General features: G+C 44.8%; 1 protein-coding gene across 3 annotated transcripts in view; it reads right to left on the reverse strand.

Moving 5' to 3' along the window:
* Positions 1-10,140, reverse strand: part of LOC130361230 (cytochrome P450 2K6-like) — a 63,530-nt gene extending 53,390 nt beyond the window's left edge. Inside the window, exon 1 of one of the 3 annotated variants that reach the window (XM_056563980.1) lies at positions 9,661-10,140. In XM_056563980.1, the coding sequence (XP_056419955.1) occupies positions 9,661-9,682 (22 nt within the window). In that variant the 5' untranslated portion in view covers positions 9,683-10,140. Of the gene's footprint in view, positions 1-9,474; positions 9,503-9,660 lie in introns of those variants that run through there. The other 2 variants (XM_056563982.1, XM_056563981.1) reach the window with 2 other exon arrangements.
* Positions 10,141-13,424: the final 3,284 nt, after the last annotated feature.

Genomic DNA, 13,424 nt, shown 5'->3' on the forward strand with positions numbered 1-13,424 from the left:
GGTCCACAGTTTGGAGATCACTGTGCACTGCTCTAGAGACCAGATGCTGCAAAACTGCAAATCCCAGCATGCCCAGACAGCAAACAGCTGTCTCGGCATGCTGGGAGTTGTAGTTGCGTACCTCCAGCTGTTCCATAACTACATCTCCCAGCATGCCCTTCGGTGATCAGTACATGCTGGGAGTTGTAGATTTGCAACAGCTGGAGGCACACTGGTTGGAAACTACTGAGTTAGGTAACAGAACCAAACTGAAGGTTTTCCAACTAGTGTGCCTCCAGCTGTTGCAGTTGTCAGTGCATGCTGGGAGTTGTAGTTTTGAAACAGCTGGAGGTTTGCCCCCCCCCCCCCCCATGTGAATGTACAGGGTACATTCACAAAGGAAGGTTTACAGTAAATTTCCTGCTTCAAGTTTGGGCTGCGGCAAATTTATTATTTACTACTATTTATTAATTACTATTATTCTGGTGTTGCCCCATACTTTTTATTTTCACAAGCAGTAAAAGGAAAAAAAGACCCCCAAAATTTGTAACGCAATTTCTCCTAAGTACGGAAATACCCCATATGTGGGCGGAAAATGCTCTGTGGGTGCACAACAAGGCTCAGGAGTGAGAGCGCACCATGTACATTTGAGGCCTAAATTGGTGATTTGCACAGGGGTGATTTTACAGCGGTTCTGACATAAACACAAAAAAATAAATACCCACATGTGACCCCATTTTGGAAACTACACCCCTCACGGAACGTGACAAGGGGTATAGTGAGCCTTAACACCCCACAGGTATTTGACGAATTTTCATTAAAGTTGGATGGGAAAATGCTGGTCTTACCCTAAATTTTTCATTTTCATAAGGCAAAATAGGAAAAAATCCCCCCAAAATTTGTAACCCCATTTCTTCTGTGTAAGAACATACCCCATATGTGGATGTAAAGTGCTCTGCGGGCAAATTACAATGCTCAGAAGAGAGGGAGCGCCATTGGGATTTTGAAGAGAAAATTTGTCCGGAATTGAAGGCCACATGTGTTTACAAAGCCCCCATAGTGCCAGAACAATGGACCCCCCCCCCCACATGTGACCCCATTTTGGTAACTACACCCCTCACATAATGTAATAAGGGGTACAATGAGCATTTATGCCCCACAGGTGTCTGACAGATTTTTGGAACAGTGGTCCGTGAAAATGAAAAATAAAATTTTTCATTTGCACAGCCCACTGTTCCAAAGATCTGTCAAACGCCAGTGGGGTGTAAATACTCACTGAACCCCTTATTAAATTCTGTGAGGGGTGTAGTTTCCAAAATGGGGTCACATGTAGGGGGGTCCACTGTTCTGGCACCACGGGGGGCTTTGTAAACGCACATGGCCCCTGACTACCATTACAAACGAATTCTCTTTCCAAAAGCTCAATGGTGCTCCTGAGCATTGTAGTTCACCAGCAGAGCACTTGACGTCCTTACATGGGGTATTTCCATACTCAGAAGAAATGGGGTTACAAATTTTGGGGGTCATTTTCTCCTATTACCCCTTGTAAAAATGTAAAATTTTGGGAAAAAACTGCATTTTAGTAAAAAAAAGTTTTTTTTTCATTTACACATCCAACTTTAACAAAAAGTCGTCAAACACCTGTGGGTATTTAAGGCTCATTGTACCCCTTGTTACGTTCCATAAGGGGTGTAGTTTCCAAAATGGTATGCCATGTGGGTATTTTTGCTGTTCTGGCACCACAGGGGATTCCTAAATGCGACATGCCCCCCAAAAATCATTTCAGCAAAATTTGCTTTCAAAAAGTCAAATGTGACTCCTTCTCTTCTGAGCATTGTAGTTCGCTCACAGAGCATTTTACGTCCTAACATGGGGTATTTCCATACTCAGAAGAGATGGGGCAACAAATTTTGGGGGCCATTTTCTACCATTACCCTTTGTAAAAATGGTAAATTTGGGGAAAAAACTGCACTTTAGTGAATTTTTTTTTCCATTTAAACATCTGATTTTTTTAAAACATATTTTATTGATATTTTCAACAATAGAAAAAAAAACATAATACAACAAACATTCAAGTAGCCGCAATTTTCCGATCATACATAGAGCAGTTACTTTCACAACATCTTATCTATTTACTACCTACACATCCGATTTTAACGAAAAGTTGTCAAGCACCTGTGGGGTGTTAAGACTAACTGGACCCCTTGTTACGTGCCTTGAGGGGTGTAGTTCCCAAAATGGTATGCCATGTGGGATTTTCTGCTGTTCTGGCACCATAGGGGCTTTCTAAATGTGACATGCCCTCCAAAAACCATTTCAGCATAATTCACACTTGAAAATCCCATTGTTGCTCCTTCCCTTCTGAGCCCTCTACTGCGCCCGCCGAACACTTGACATACACATATGAGGTATTTCCTTACTTAAAAGAAATTGGGTTACACATTTTGGGGGGCTTTTTCTCCTATAACCACTTGTAAAAATTCAAAAACTGGGTCTGCAAGAACATGCGAGTGTAAAAAATAAAGATTTGGAATTTTCTCCTTCACTTTGCTGCTATTCCTGTGAAACACCTAAAGGGTTAACACACTTACTGAATGTCATTTTGGATACTTTGAGGAATGCAGTTTTTATAATTGGGTCATTTGTGGGGTATTTCTAATATGAAGGCCCTTCAAATCCACTTCAAAACAGAACTGGTCCATGAAAAATTCAGATTTTGAAAATTTTGTGAAAAATTGGAAAATTGCTTTTGAACTTTGAAGCCCTCTGGTGTCTTCCAAAAGTAAAAACATGTCAACTTTATGATGCAAATATAAAGTAGACATATTGTGTAAGTGGATCAATGTATAATTTATTTGGAATATCCCTTTTCCTTATAACAGAGAGCTTCAAAGTAAAAAAAAAAATGCTAAATTTTCAATTTTTTCATCAAATTTTGGAATTTTTCACCAAGGAATGAAACAAGTATCAACAAAATGTTACCACTAACATAAAGTAGAATATGTCACGGAAAAATAATCTCGGAATCAGAATGAAAGGTAAAAGTATCCCAGAGTTATCAATGCTTGAAGTGACAGTGGTGAGATGTTCAAAAAATGGCCGGGTCCTTAAGGTATATTTGGGCTGGGTCCTTAGCCCCTTAAGGACCGGGGGTTTTCCGTTTTTGCATTTTCGCTTTTTGCTCCTTGCCTTTAAAAAATCATAACTCTTTCAATTTTGCACCTAAAAATCCATATGATGGCTTATTTTTTGCGCCACCAATTCTACTGTGTAATGACATCAGTCATTTTGCCGAAAAATCTACGGTGAAATGGAACAAAAAATCATTGTGAGACAAAATTGAAAAAAAAAAAACGCCATTTTGTAACTTTTGGGGGCTTCCGTTTCTACATACATTTTTCGGTAGAAATGACACCTGATATTTATTCTGTAGGTCCATACGGTTAAAATGATACCCTACTTTTATAGGTTTGATTTTGTCGTACTTCTGGAAAAAAACAAACTTCATGCAGGAAAATTAATACGTTTAAAATTGTCATATTCTGACCCCTATAACTTTTTTTTTTCCCGCGTATGGGGCGGTGTGAGGGCTAATTTTTTGCACCATTTTTGCATTAATAGGACTTATTGATCGCTTTTTATTCATTTTTTCATGATATAAAAAATGACCAAAAATGCACTATTTTGGACTTTGGAATTTTTTTGCGCGCACGCCATTGACCATGCGGTTTAATTAACGATATATTTTTATAATTCAGACATTTCCATACGCGGTGATACCATATATGTTTATTTTTATTTTTATTTACACAGTTTTTTTTTTTATGGGAAAAGGGGGGTGATTCAAACTTTTAATAGGGAAGGGGTTAAATGATCTTTTTTCACTTTTTTTGCAGTGTTATAGCTCCCATAGGGATCTATAACACTGCACACACTGATCTATTACATTGATCAGTGGTTTCTCATAAGAAACCAGTGATCGATGATTCTGCGGCTTGACTGCTCATGCCTGGATCTCAGGCACTGAGCAGTCATTCGTCGATCGGACAGCAAGGAGGCAGGTAGGGACCCTCCAGCTGTCCTGTAAGCTGTTCGGGATGCCGCGAATTTCGCCGCGGCTATCCCGAACAGCCCACTGAGCTAACCGGCAAACTTTCACTTTCACTTTAGACGCGGCGTTCAACTTTGAATGCATCGTCTAAAGGGTTAATAGTGTGTGGCACTGCGATCAATGCCGCGCGCTATTAGCCACGGGTCCCAGCTGTTGTCAGAGGCCGGGCCTGACCCGCTATGACGCGGGGTTAATCCCAGTTTTTTTTTTGTGTGTGGTGCTGCACTGTTGGGTCCTGCTGCTGTGCAAAAATATGTTATTTTTCAGCGGACTGTAGTGCATTTGTCTGCCCTCATACGTGCATACCACATGCCTACATCAAAGCAGTCTACTATTCTGTATCTGTAACAAGTCTAGATACAGGGAAAGTCCTGACTCCTGGCAAAAGTCATCACCGGCTGGTGTTTTACAAAAATACAGAGTTTTTTGGCGTATTGTTGCGCATTTGTTTGCCCTCATACGTGCATACCGCATGCGTACATCTAATAAGTGTACCATTTTATACCTGTTAATCTGTGAAAGGCCTACATACATCTTTAGTACTGTGGTGGGGGGCGGTCTCTCTGTAATACTGTGGGGGGGGGGTTCTCTGTAGTACTGTTAGCACTGTGGGGGGGGTCTCTCTGTAATACCGGGGGGTCTCTCTGTAGTACTGTGGGGGGGGGGGGTCTCTATGTAGTACTGTGGGGGGGTCTGTGCTACTGTGGGGGGGGGGTCTCTATATAGTACTGTGGGGGGGTCTATCTGTAGTACTGTGAGGGGGGGTCACTATGTAGTACTGTGGTGGGGAAGTCTCTATGTAGTACTTGGGGGGTCTCTCTGTAGTACTGGGGGTCTCTATGTAGCACTGTGGGGGGTCTCTCTGTAGTACTGTGTGGGGGGGGTCTCTCTGTAGTACTGTGTGGGGGGGTCTCTCTGTAGTACTGTGGGGGGGTCTCTGTAGTATTGTGGGGGGTCTCTCTGTAGTACTGTGGGCGGGTATCTCTGTAGTATTGTGGGGGGGTCTCTCTGTAGTACTGTGGGGGATATCTCTGTAGTACTGTGGGGGGGTCTCTCTGTAGTACTGTGGGGGGGTCTCTGTAGTACTATGGGGGGGTCTCTGTAGTACTGTGGGGGGGTCTCTGTAGTACTGTGGGGGGGTCTCGCTGTAATACTGTGGGGGGGGGGTCTCTCTGTAGTACTGTACGGGGGGTCTCTCTGTAGTACTGTACGGGGGGGTCTCTCTGTAGTACTGTGGGGGGGGTCTCTCTGTAGTACTGTGGGGGGTCTCTCTGTAGTACTGTGGGGGGTCTCTCTGTAGTACTGTGGGGGAGGGTTTCTCTGTAGTACTGTAGGGGGGTCTCTCTGTAGTACTGTAGGGGGGGTCACTATGTAGTACTGTGGTGGGGAAGTCTCTATGTAGTACTGGGGGGATCTCTCTGTAGTACTGTGGGGATGGATCTCTCTAGTACTGTGGGGGGGTCTCTCTGTAGTACTGTGGGAGGGGTCTCTCTGTAGTACTGTGGGAGGGGTCTCTCTGTAGTACTGTGGGGGTGGGTCTCTCTGTAGTACTGTGGGGGTGGGTCTCTCTGTAGTACTGTGGGGGGGTCTCTCTGTAGTACTGTGGGGGGGTCTCTCTGTAGTATTGTGAGGGGGTCTCTCTGTAGTACTGTGGGGATGAGTCTCTCTATTGTACGGTTGGGGGGGATCTCTGTAGTACTGTGGGGGTGGGTCTCTCTGTAGTACTGTGGGGGTGGGTCTCTCTGTAGTACTGTAGGGGGGGGTCTCTGTAGTACTGTAGGGGGGTCTCTCTGTAGTACTGTGGGGATGAGTCTCTCTGTAGTACTGTTGGGGGGGTCTCTGTAGTACTGTGGGGGTGGGTCTCTCTGTAGTACTGTGGGGGTGGGTCTCTCTGTAGTACTGTGGGGGGGTCTCTCTGTAGTACTGTGGGGGGGGGGGGGTCTCTCTGTAGTGCTCCTGGTAATACATCTCTCTGGACATAGTGAATGAGGGGGGACTAGTTCCGTTATTGTTTGGTCTGTGGGTGAGGTGACAGATCAGGGTCACTTCTCTCTTCACAGATAATACGTTGTAGAGTCAACTATCTGCTCTGCCTCTAGTTAATCTCAGAGACTTTACATTCACCTGAACCTGTCAGTCATCCTGTAATCAATTAAAAGGAAACAAATCCCCTAGACCAGTGGTTCTTAACCTTGTTGGGGGTACTGAACTCCACCAGTTTCATATACACATTCACTGAACCCCTCTTAATTGGAAATATAAAATATGATTTTTTTCAAATTCAAAACATAGAAGGTATATATTTAAGTATATATTTATACATAGGTGCACACAATGAACAAAACCATTAAGAACAAAGAACAAAACCATGGAAACATGATTTTCACACAAAAACAAAATAAATATTTACTGCAAATCAGTGCGACTTCTGCTGTTGTCTTTCAGAGAACAGTTCAGAAATGCGCAGCTTTACCTTCGCAAGTGCCACTCTCATGTCATTTTTGCAACAATCGCAGTGTTCCCCCACATATAGGCAGGCAGTGTTTCCCCACATTAGGCAGACAGTGTTCCCCCATATTAGGCAGGCAGTGTTCCCCCACATTAGGCAGACAGTTCCCCCACATTAGACAGGCGCTGGTAATTAGCAAACTGGCCAGCGCGCGTCTTCCTCCTCTATCCTCTGGTCCTCGGCACCTTAGTTTCTATGGGTGCAAGCACGGGACGTCAGTGATAGTTAATAGTGAAGGGGGGGATTGCCCCGTCGCTACAGGATGGGCAGACACCGGCTCTGCTCAGGGCCCCGGGCCAGCTTGGGGCCCCAAGCAATTGCTTGGTTTGCCTGTCCTGTTGCGACCTCCCCCGCCGAACCCCCGGGACTGACTCACCGAACCACTGCCCTAGACCCTCATTTCCAGTTTTGTCCACGCATTTTAAAACTTCTTCAGCTGATCTCTACTACCTGGAAAAGTTGGGTGACCTCCAATATGGTCCCAGCTTTCCCAGACTCCTGCACACAGATGTTTTCTGGTATAATTAGCTGGACTTGTCATGAGTTTGGGAAAGCTGGATAACAAGGGATAAAAGCCCTAATGGTATCTGCACATCTTCAGCTCTTCTCACATTGTGTTTCCTGAGGCAATTACGATGCGCGCCAGGAAAACGTCCACACACGAGGCACTGCTCCAGAAACAAATGGAGTGTTCACCGCACATGTGTCAACTCTTATCTACAGGGAGAATATTGACTGTGTGAAGAAGGAGGCTGGCTGTGCTTGGGTTAGGGTGTGGTTAGAGGCGTGTCTACAGGTGTGGTTAGGGTGTGGCTTAGGGTGTGGTTAGAGGCGTGTCTGCAGGTGTGATTAGGGTGTGGCTTAGGGTGTGGTTAGAGGCGTGTCTGCAGGTGTGATTAGGGTGTGGCTTAGGGTGTGGTCAGAGGCGTGTCTGCAGGTGTGATTAGGGTGTGGCTTAGGGTGTGGTTAGAGGCGTGTCTGCAGGTGTGATTAGGGTGTGGCTTAGGGTGTGGTTAGAGGGATGTCTGCAGGTGTGATTAGGATGTGGCTGGGGCTGTGGTGCATCTTGTATGTCCCTCTTTGCTCCCAGCAAAAGTTGGGAGGTATGCTCCTCTGCTACACAACATCATAATACACCCCTCCTCTGCTACACAACATTATAATTCACCCCTCCTCTGCTACACAACATTATAATACACCCCTCCTCTGCTACACAACATCCCAATACACACCTCCTCTGCTACACAACATCACAATACACATCTCCTCTGCTACACAACATCATAATACACCCCTCCTCTGCTACACAACATTATAATACACATATCCTCTGCTACACAACATCATAATACACCCCTCCTCTGCTACACAACATCATAATACACCCCTCCTCTGCTACACAACATTATAATACACACCTCCTCTGCTTCACAGCATCACAATACACACCTCCTCTGCTACACAACATCATAATACACACCTCCTCTGCTACACAACATTATAATACACCCCTCCTCTGCTACACAACATTATAATACACCCCTCCTCTGCTACACAACATCATAATACACACCTCCTCTGCTACACAACATTATAATACACCCCTCCTCTGCTACACAACATCATAATACACACCTCCTTTGCTACACAACATCATAATACACATCTCCTTTGCTACACAACATCATAATACACCCCTCCTCTGCTACACAACATTATAATACACCCCTCCTCTGCTACACAACATCATAATACACACCTCCTCTGCCACACAACATTATAATACACCCCTCCTCTGCTACACAACATCATAATACACACCTCCTTTGCTACACAACATCATAATACACACCTCCTTTGCTACACAACATCATAATACACATCTCCTCTGCTACACAACATCATAATACACACCTCCTCTGCTATACCACATCATAATACACACCTCCTCTGCTACACCACATCATAATACACACCTCCTCTGGTACACAACATCATAATACACACCTCCTCTGCTGCACAACATCATAATACACCCCTCTTCTGTTACACCACATCATAATACACACCTCCTCTGCTACACAACATTAGAATACACACCTCCTCTGCTACACACCATCATAATACACCCCTCTTCTGCTACACCACATCATAATACACACCTACTCTGCTACACAACATCATAATACACCCCTCCTCTGCTACACAACATCATAATACACCCCTCCTCTGCTACACCACATCATAATACACACCTCCTCTGGTACACAACATCACAATACACCACTCCTCTGCTACACCACATCATAATACACCCCTCCTCTGCTACACCACATCATAATACACACCTCCTCTGGTACACAACATTATATTACACACCTCCTCAGCTACACACCATCATAATACACCCCTCCTCTGCTACACAACATCATAATACACACCTCCTCTTCTACACAACATTATAATACACACCTCCTCTGCTACACAACATTATAATACACCCCTCCTCTGCTACACAACATCATAATACACATCTCCTCTGCTACACAACATCATAATACACACCTCCTCTGCTACACAACATCATAATACACACCTCCTCTGCTACACCACATCATAATACACACCTCCTCTGGTACACAACATCATAATACACCCCTCTTCTGCTACCCCACATCATAATACACACCTACTCTGCTACACCACATCATAATACACACCTCCTCTGCTACACAACATCTTAAAACACCCCTCCTCTGTTACATAACATCATAATACACACCTCCTCTGCTACACAACATTATAATACACACCTCCTCTGCTACACAACATCATAATACACCCCTCCTCTGCTACACAATATCATAATACACACCTCGTCTGCTACACAACATCATAATACACCCCTCTTCTGGTACACAACATCATTATACACCCCTCCTCTGCTACACCACATCATAATACACCCCTCCTCTGCTACACAACATCATAATACACCCCTCCTCTGCTACACAACATCATAATACACCCCTCCTCTGCTACAGAACTTTATAATACACACCTCCTCTGCTACAGAACGTCATTATTTAACATCTTCATTGCTGGTTCGGAAAGTTTCCTATTCTCTGCTCATGAGTTCAGGTCATGCAGGTCAACAGAGCAGGGTTTCCTTACCAGGGTGTCTCCAGCTGTTGCCTTTGGCTGTGCGGGCATGCTGGGAGTTGTAGTTTTGCAACAGTTGGAGGCACCCTGGTCGGGAAACCCTAGAATAGAGAGTAAGAAGCTTGAAGTAGCACCTATGGTGGTGGTGGGTCAGGTTCAGAACTTCTTACTTGGTGCGGAGAGCTCGGCAGATCCAGTGCAGACGTCTCTGATCTTCTCTCCTCTTATGGGGAATATTCAGCTTTAATCATTGAATCATTTAATCAAGTGACCACAATAAAAGTTATTATATAACTCCCGGAGATCCTGTCCCACCCATAATCCAACCTCCAGGAAGAAGAGACGTCACAGAGATCTCCAGTCCTGTCCTATTACTATCCCTGCAGTCCAGCAGCAAACACTGTATCATGTGCACTCGATGTACTATAGGACTTTCTGCAGGATACATTGTATAGTTTCACTTTCCTTATCAATAGTCTTGTATATAAACGGTATATATGGAGATTTATCAAAATCTGTCCAGAAGAAAAGTGTCTGAGTTGCCCATAGCAACCAATCAGATCGCTTCTTTCATTTTTGAAAACACCTCTGAAAAATGAAAGAAGCGATTTGATTGGTTGCTATGGGCAACTCTGCAACTTTTCCTCTTGACAGGTTTTCATTAATCTTCCTCATGGTGTTATTTCTAGACACTAAAGAGTTCCGAACTGTTCCGAATGCTGGAGCCGGCGCAGGGAGCTTGTTACAATATAGCCCCACCCCCTCATGTTGTCCCGCCCCGCCCTCTCAAAGAAAGTCTATGGGAGGGGGCGTGACAGCTGACATGCCCCCTCCCATAGACTTGCTTTGAGGGGGCGGGGCTATGATGTCATGAGCTCCCGGCGACAGCCCCAGCGTTCGGAACTGTTTGTTCCAAACGCTAAGCGGAGTACCCCTTTAAGCCTATGTTCGCATGGGGGAATTTTTGAGTGGAATCCGCCAAGAAAAAAAATCCAGCTCGGAGATCCTCCTGCAGCAAAATTCCATTGATTTCAATGGGATTCTGATGCACTGTGCAGATGGTGAAATTTTCGTGGCAGATGTTTCTTAATTTCGGCATCCCAATTCCAATTTTGACACCCGCAGAACAGGTTCATCGTTTCTGCAGATTTCACAAGGAAACGCATTGCCGTGCGGTCCTAGCGCTGGTGAAATGCGCAGATGTGCGGAATGTCGGGTCGTGTTTTCCACATTTTCCACTTTGTGAACATAGCCTTTGGGCAGGATCCAATGGAAGGTATTTTACGCTGTGGATCTGACCATTACGACCCTAGAGTGTGCCTTCAGCGGTGCCTGCTTGCTCATAGCGTCATTCCGCCGCTATGAGCAGACACACGTAGCGATCTGGGAGTCGCCATGCGCAGTGCACTCAACAGCGCGGACGCTCCTTCTGCTCCCTGAGCTAGGCCGAGAGCAGCCGCGATGTGTGTGAGTGTTCTGCGCATGTGCACAGAAACTCACAGAACACTATGGGGGAGATTTATCGAAACCTGTCCAGAGGAAAACTTTCTGAGTTGCCCATAGCAACCAATCAGATTGCTTCTTTCATTTTTCATAGGCCTTTTTTAAAAATGAAAGAAGCGATCTGGTTGTTATGGGCAACTAAGAAACTTTTCCTCTGGACAGATTTTGATAAATCTCTCCCTGTATGTCTGCTCGTAGTGGTGGATTGCTGCTACAAGCAGGCAGAGCTGGAGCCACACAGTAGGGTGTCATCGACGGATCTGCAGTGTAAAATTCGGTGAAGATATGTATGTTCCATGTGACATTACCCTTAGGGTATGTTCACATGATAGAATTTCTGTACGGAATTCTGTATCAGCAGCAGAGTCCCATTGATATCAATGAGATTCTGCTGCATTGCGCACATGGCAGAATTTCCCCAGCAGATGCTTCTTCTTCAGAAGTTCTGATTCCGGAGTCTGCAGAAATAATAAACATGTCTATTTGTGGTGTCCCGGTACCGTATCCTATCCGGTACCTGCGTGTGTGGGTCCCCTTATCCAGAGTCCCTAGGACGTCGGGGTCTCCATTGCTTAGTTCACCCCTAGTCACCTCTAGTCCAGATAGTTATTGCTCCAATAGCTTACTTAGGAAGCATGTAAATATTATATAGATGCCCTATAAATAGTTAATTACCTGTCTATAGCATAGCAGGACCTGCGGGTCACGTGGTTAAGTGAACTCTATGGTATTTCTGCTTTAGGACCTTTGGAGGTCCTTGTGACGTAGTCAATCCCATTACACTGTGTAACAGTGAGTGACGGATGTTCAGACCAATTAGATTCACCCTGCCCCTGCCCAAAGAAGGGAGCGGCGGCCATTGTGCTCTTGTTCCTGTGCAAGCAAGCAAGAAGCATCTGCGCTGCTGAGATCAGTGAGTCTAGGCCTGAACCTTGCGGCGACGGCCGATAACTTCTCATTTCTGAGTGTATCAATCCCCACGCACTCTGCAAGATCACTGGACCTTATCTATCCCCTAAATCCAGATGGATCTGCAATAATTACCCTAAATTCAGAGACTTTAATCTATTTCAAGGTCAATTGTCAGTCATTGAGCTATATAAAGACTGTATTCCTGAGACTGTTAGGCTAGGTTCACATTGTGGAATTTCTGGGCAGAATTTCTGCCAGAGATTGAGCCGGTGGCACTAGGACCGCTCAGACTACATTGCCATCCCCATAGATGGCAATGCATTTCTGAGCAGATCCACCCAGAAATGCATTGCCGTCTATGGGGGCAGCAATGCTGTCTGCTTGGTCCTAGCGCCGCTGGCTCAATCTCTGGAACAAATTCTGCCCAGAAATTCTGCAGTGGGAACCTAGCCTTATTGTACCTTAGATATACCGCAAGCACTTAAGTAAAGTTACCCAAGTTCAAGTTCAAGTACCTTGTGGACCTTCAGTCATTTTATTACCTGCACCTATCGTTGCTGGGAAGGGCGGCGATAGGCCGGAGAATTACCTCAGCATACTAGCCCCCAGCCTGGCGTCACGAACTATAGGGTTAACATTAACCCCTCATCTACTGAAACAATACCCCCAATTCCAACATCCCCCAAGGGCTACCACATATTCTTTCTGCGGAGTCTGCACGGAAATGCACTGCCGTCTATGAGAGTGCATTTCCAAGTAGTTCTAGTCAGTGAAATATCCGCACAGAAATTTTCCCTGCACAGGGTGAAGTTCATTGAGGAATATTTATCAAAACCTGTGTAGAGGAAAGTCAAGTCAAGTCAAGTTTTAACCCTTCCCCGTGATTGGATGTATGCATACATCCTGAGATTACTAGGGTCTTGGGTTCAAATATTCTTCCCTTGGTTGTGTGGGTTTCCTCCGGTACTCCAGTTTTTTCTCACACTCCAAAACATACTGATACTCACAGTGACTTTAGATTGTGAGGCCCAACGGGGACAGGGACCAATTTGAGTCTACAGCACTGAGGAATCTTTGTGTGCTACATAAATAAAGAATAATAATTAATTATTATTATTATTATTATTATTATTATTAAGATTGTATAAGAAAATGAGTATGTTTAAAGCTGTCCTCTACTGATCACTATAATTCTTTTAATCTTACATATACAGGGCTGTACGAGGATCTCCTGATATATAAAGTGAA

This window comes from Hyla sarda, chromosome 3 (assembly GCF_029499605.1).
Source record: "Hyla sarda isolate aHylSar1 chromosome 3, aHylSar1.hap1, whole genome shotgun sequence".
Lineage (NCBI taxonomy): Eukaryota > Metazoa > Chordata > Amphibia > Anura > Hylidae > Hyla > Hyla sarda.